This window comes from Chelonia mydas, chromosome 17 (assembly GCF_015237465.2).
Source record: "Chelonia mydas isolate rCheMyd1 chromosome 17, rCheMyd1.pri.v2, whole genome shotgun sequence".
Classification (NCBI taxonomy): Eukaryota; Metazoa; Chordata; order Testudines; family Cheloniidae; genus Chelonia; species Chelonia mydas.
Genome location: NC_051257.2, coordinates 1,405,142 through 1,410,750, shown reverse-complemented (window position 1 = coordinate 1,410,750; position 5,609 = coordinate 1,405,142). Strand labels below are relative to the sequence as shown.

At 65.5% G+C, this 5,609-nt stretch overlaps 1 protein-coding gene across 6 annotated transcripts; it reads left to right on the top strand.

Annotated features, from left to right (window-relative positions):
* On the top strand, positions 1-5,473 carry RSKR (ribosomal protein S6 kinase related). Of its 6 annotated transcripts, none has more exons than XM_037880514.2 (12): positions 4-236; positions 430-681; positions 1,217-1,300; positions 1,391-1,447; positions 1,913-1,982; positions 2,472-2,579; positions 2,859-2,899; positions 3,435-3,462; positions 3,711-3,800; positions 3,891-3,979; positions 4,609-4,719; positions 4,844-5,473. In XM_037880514.2, exons 1-12 carry the CDS (start codon positions 189-191, stop codon positions 5,045-5,047), a joined length of 1,182 nt encoding a protein of 393 aa, XP_037736442.1. In that variant the 5' UTR covers positions 4-188; the 3' UTR covers positions 5,048-5,473. The 6 variants fall into 6 exon arrangements, with proteins under 6 accessions (XP_043386927.1, XP_043386926.1, XP_037736442.1 ...); XM_037880513.2 differs by having other exon boundaries at positions 6-236; positions 1,391-1,459; XM_043530992.1 differs by lacking the exon at positions 4,609-4,719 and having other exon boundaries at positions 1-236; positions 1,391-1,459.
* Positions 5,474-5,609: the final 136 nt, after the last annotated feature.

Here is a 5,609-nt window from a genome sequence, read left to right as displayed (position 1 = left end):
TGTCCGGGGGCGGGGCGGGGCGGGGCTCGCAGGGCAATGAAGCGGGGTCGAGATCCCGCCTGTTTACGTAACCGGCCCAGAGGGGATTAGCCGGGCCGGGCGCAGCGGCCTCTGCTGCCGGGACGCGGCGGGCCGGGGCCGGGGCCGGGGCCGGGGCCGGACCGCGGCCGGCGCAGGAAGGGGAGGCGATGGGAGCTGCCAGCAGCGAGCCCGAGCCCCCGCCGGGGCCCCTCAAGGTGGGTCACGGGGGCGGAGCTGGCTGGGGGCGGGTCCCCCCCGGGTCCCCCCCCGCCCGGCCGTGGGGGGGCCTGCGCGGGTCTCCCCCCCACGCGTGTCCGCGCCCCATCCCGCACAGCTGTGGTTTCTGCGCCCGGCCCCAGAGCTGGCTGCAGCGGGGGCCAGGGGCTCATCCTTCTGCTGGCTCCGCAGGGTGGCGGCCTCGCCGCCCAGGTCTCCTGGGTCCGGACCTGGAAGAGCGTCTTGGCTGGCATCGGGGTGACGGTGTCAGGGCTGGAGCGCAACGTGGCCGCGAGGAGGCGCCTCCAGCCGCAGCGGGGCCCGGGCGAGAAGCTGCCCCGGCTGGGGGAGAAGGTGGTGACGGGCTGGCCAGTGCCGCAGTTCGTCTCGCTCTTCCTCCCGGAGTTCCCCATCCGGCCCCCCCTGGGACAGCAGCAGCTCAAGGTGCGATGCCCAGCTCTCAGCCCTTGGGGGGTGGCTGGGGCTGGGAACAAGACATGGCTAGGGCTCACTGGCCTCTTGTGGCCTGCGTGGTCCTTTGGGGGCCCAAGCCGGAGTCGAGGAGCCCAGCAGTGCTGGCTCACGTCTGCCAGTGCTGATCCCACGCGTGGGAGTGTCGCGGCAAGCTCCGGTCTCCAACTAGGACTCAGGTAGCATCTGTTCCCCGGCCTCCTGCTCTCCCTCCGGCCCCTGGGCGACTACACGCCTTTCCTCTCTGAGTATGCTGGAAAGAGAAAAGGCCCCTGAGATTCTCCCACCCCCCCATCCTTCGGGAGCCCGTCTAGATCCCAGCAAGGGGGCGGGAGGCTGGGATGGTTCCCCCGCACACCTACTTCAGGGCTCTGTCCAGCCTGGCCAGGAGACACTGCCCTGGGTAGTCCTGGAGCTTGTCCTAGCTGAGACCCAGGCTGCTCTCGTGGGACCTGGCCCTGCTGGTAGGAGCAGTCACACCCCACACTCACTGGTTCCTTCCTTTTAGATTCTGGGCTTTGTTGCCAAGGGCTCCTTCGGGACGGTCCTGAAAGTGCTGGACTGCGGGCGGGAGAAGGTCTTTGCTGTGAAGGTGGGTGCCCGTCACACTGCCCCCCTTCCCCAGGGCGCTGCTCCGTTCCCCTGTGTCGACTCACTGGGGCCATGGCTCCTTCTCTTGTAGGTGGTCCCCAAAGTGGAGGTGCTGCGGCGTGACACCCTGAAGCAGTGCAAAGAGGAGGTCAGCATCCAGGTAGCTGCCGCTCTCCTTGGGGGCATGGGGCACATAGGAGGGGTAGGGGGATCCCTCGGGAGGGATGGTTTGGGGAAGAGAATAGACTGCTGAAGCTGCCCTGCTGCAGGGGCCTGGCCAGCTGCCCTGAGCTCATTCTGTCACCTAGCCTTCCTGGCTCAGAGTCCCAGGCAGGCCGTACCTTCCTTGGCACCACAGCTTCAGCATCTGGTTTGCAGATGTGCCTCTTACCCAAGTTACCCGGCTGGCTCTTCTGAGCCCTCTCCAGAGATGCCCGGGGGCGTTGGGGCTGTATCCCAGGGGGGCTGGGTTAGGGCACGTTGGCAAGAGGGATGTCCTGAGTCTTCCTGCTCCTCCCCGCCTCATCCCCTTCTCCTCCTCCTCGACTTCTCCCATTGGGTGTCCCCATCCCCAGCTCAGATACTCATGAGTCCTGTTTTTCTTTGTCCCCAGAGGCAGGTCAGCCACCCATTTGTTCACTGCTTAGGGGACAGCTGGCAGGGACAGCGGCATCTCTTCATTAGTGAGTCACCATCTGCCCCCCTGGGGTCTCCCTAGAGTAGGGGCTCCTCCCGTACACACGGCTCTGTGCATCTGACTGACATTAAACCTCTCCTCTGGCAGCTGGAGTGCAGCCTGGCTCTGCCACCCGCAATCCCCTGTGGATTAGGAGCTGCTTTGTGGCTCGCTCCCCTCCCCCATGTCCACCGTGGCTGGGTCATGTGAGCAGGATAAAGGCAGTTCCCTCTGGCAGGCCTGGGCTGGTACGGTTCTCCCGGCCCTCGGGCAATGAAGGGATTGGCAGCAAAGGGAAGCAACTCTACTGTAAATATCAGCCCAGGCCATGCCCGCTCTGTGCCCTGCCTCCCCAGTAGGTGAGGCCCCTTGCAGGCAGGGTCTGTAGATCTGTGGGGAGGGAGAGGGGATGGCATTTGCCTGGAGCCCTGGCTCTCCCCAGCTGGGCTGTGTGTGCTGGCCCCCCCACAGCTATAGTGTCTGTCTCCCTCTGCAGTGTGTACATACTGCAGCACCGGAGACCTGTACGCGCTCTGGGCCTCCTCGGGGCGCTTTGCGGAAGCCACCATTCGCCTGTTTGCAGCGGAGCTGGTGCTGGTGCTGGGTAAGTGACCTGCTGAGAAGCGCTTGCATGGAAACCTGTGCTGGGGCAGGGAGTCCCTATGGGTTTCCCTGGTGCTGTGTGGCTGATGCTGCCAGCACCCTGGGATCTCTGGGCCCTGGGGAGGAGGCTCTGTGTGGGGCAGAGGGGCCAGATGTGAGCTCCTCCCTGCCTGCTAGGAGCTGCTGGTCAGACAGCTTCCCCTGGACTGGGTCAGGCCTATGGTCCTCCTCGCCATGCCTGGTGGGACTCTGGTGACTCTCCTCCTTTCTCCTCTTCCAGGTTATCTCCACGACCTGGGCATTGTGCACCGAGACGTGAAGGTATGAGTGCCCTGGGAGAGGGGGTCTGACCTGTCCTGCCCCTCCCCGGACTGAGTCAGACACATGCTTGGGGCGATGGGCTCCACTGCAAGGCTCTGGGCGGCTGCTCTGCTGCTGGGTTTGAGTCAGTGCTGGCTGGCAGGAGCAGGGGAGCTGGGGGTGGCAAGTTCCTCTGTGGTGGGGGGACCTCACCTCCCCCCAGACCCCAAACTCACATCTGGTGGGGTGGGAGCTGGATTCAGCTGCTCCGCTCAGTGGCGGGAGTGGGCAGCTGCCCTTTCCCCCACTAGTTTGGGTGAGTGCTGCCCGAGGCCTGATCCAGCCCATTGCGGACCCTGGGCGGCTCTTAGAGGAGGGGCTGGTCTCCTCACACAGGCAGACGTGGAGTGTGAGCCGCAGGGCGCCCTCGCAAGCAGCCTGATGGAATATGGCCCTTTCCAGGCCAGCTGGTGTGTCCTGGCCGGGCAGCCTCGCTGGGCTGAGTACACCCTGGACAAGGATGTAATGTGATCTCTGACCTCTCTCTCCTTTTCAGATGGAGAACATACTCCTGGACGAACGTGGTAGGTGCACTGCTCCCCCCCACCCCCCGCACTAGGGGCTGGGAACGTGCTGGACTTGAGCCTCTGTTCCCTGGGTAGGGGGGATGCTGGACTGGCAGCGTCTGGGGTGGAGGGAATGCCAGGTTGGCCGTGTCTGTGTACAGGGCTTGGGTGGGGGGGATACTGGGCTTGCAGTCTGGGGGCTGCGGGCTGGCTCCATGGGGGCATGGCTCTTGCAGGGCAGAGATACAGTGTGTGTCTGTGCACAGGGCACCTAAAGCTGACAGACTTCGGCCTTTCGCGCCATCTGCGCCGAGGGGAGCGGGCTTACACCATCTGTGGGACCCTGCAGTACATGGGTAAGGCTGGCACGGGCTGCTGCTGGGCAATGGGGCTGGGGGGCGGGGCACTGCACAAACCCTGACTCTGCTTTCTCTTGGGATTGACAGCCCCAGAAGTGCTGAGCGGAGGCCCCTATAGCCATTCTGCTGACTGGTGGTCTCTGGGCATCCTGCTCTTTACCCTGGCTACTGGGAAGGTGAGGTGACAGGGCCGGGGAGAGATGCTAAGCGGTCAGATTCTCTATCACTGGGAGGCGAGGGGCTGGGGCAGCATCCCTATTGGTCTGGACACACAGCCCTGCTATCCCCTGGAGCCACGTTGGCCAGTGGGAGGGTCCGGGGGCAGAGGAGAAACCTGTGTTCCCCATCTCTCCCAGATCCCAGCTGGAAGGGTCACTGGGCCCCCCTGCTCCTTGTCTGAAGGCTGCTTCCACTCTGCAGCACTTCCGCGAGCTCTGCTGGCGTCTGCTGGCGGGTTCCCTGCTTCCCATCCCCGGCGCATGCATTGGAGCCTCTATCCCATGGTCTGGATTGTGGCTCTTGTGCAATAGATCAGGGAAGGACTTGAGCCCAGAGGGGCTCGGGCCTGCTGAGGGCTGGAAGATGGTGTAGGGGGTGTCTGATGGGTACCTGCATCCAACATGTGGTGCTCATGCTGCAGCCTGGCTCCTGCCCTAAGCTGCCCCAGCCTAGATCTTGGGGCTGGGCTCCTGCTGCAGCTGCTGGGCCTGTGCAGAGGCAGGGAGGCAGCAGCCCCTTCTGCGCCCGCTGCTCTTTGGGAATGCATCCTTCCGGGGGACTAACAGCCCGCTCCTGTCTCCCCTAGTTCCCGGTTCCTCCCGAGCGAGACCACCTGGCCATGCTGGCGAGCGTGAACCGCTGCAGCTACGAGAGCCCGAGCTCCCTGAGCCGGGGGCTGTCCCTCCTGCTCAGCGAGGTAACTCCTTCCAGTCCCTCCTGCACCCGGTCTCCTGGTGCCCCTTTCCTGCCCCATCCCCTCTCCAGCAGGGCAGGCTGGCTGAGTCTATCCCCGGTCTCACGGTCAGGCTCTCCCTCCCCAGCTCCTGTGCCGAAACCCCCTGCGGCGCCTGCACTACCTCCACCACTTCAAGAGCCACCTCTTCTTCCGGGGAGCGACCTGGGACGCCGAGCTCCTGCAGAAGCACCCAGTGGACGTCGTCCTGGCCGCACGGCAGGCGGAGCAGGCGGCCCTGGAACCCTCCGTCGCCTTTGCAGACTTTGACTGTGACCTGTGGCCTCCCTGAGCCGCCCCTGGCCTGGCTGAGGCAGAGCTGACCCTCTCCTCTGGCCCTGCTGGAGCTCCGGCCCGTTTGAGGCTCCATCTCCTTACTGTTTGCAGGCTGTGACCAGGCCCCCCGTGGGCCAGCCAGGAGCACCATTCTGTGTGCTCAGGAACCCCCCTTGTGCAGCGCCCCAGCCCAGCCCCAGCCGTCTCAGGGAGAGCAGCAAAGGGCACCCAGCCTCCTCCCCAGCAGTGGCTCCCCTCATTGGCGCCCCGTTCCCAGGCCAGGCTGTGGGCGCCCCCCTTCCTCAGGTTAGACTCAGGCTGTGCCAGCGGGCCGCCCCCCCGGGCCGGGCTCGTGCGTGCCCCGGGGCCTGGCGGCGGGACCCCCCAGCTGGACGGGAGCGCCGGGCTGCACGTGGCCGAGCAATAAAGGGCATTTCCCGTGGCTGTCTGCGTGGCGTCTGTGGGGGAACCAGACCAAACCGCCAGGGGGAGCCCTAGTCTCTGCGCGCTGGGGCGCAGGGCTGGCATGAGACGCTTCGTCGCCCCGCCCCCTGGCGTAATGACGTCGCTGGCGCTGC

Coding starts and splice junctions, on each gene's coding strand:
- RSKR (XM_037880513.2), top strand. CDS start 189: ATGGGAGCTGCCAGCAGCGAGCCCGAGCCCCCGCCGGGGCCCCTCAAG. Junction 682..1,216: donor TGGGACAGCAGCAGCTCAAG/GTGCGATGCCCA, acceptor CCTTCCTTTTAG/ATTCTGGGCTTTGTTGCCAA. Junction 3,463..3,710: donor CATACTCCTGGACGAACGTG/GTAGGTGCACTG, acceptor GTCTGTGCACAG/GGCACCTAAAGCTGACAGAC.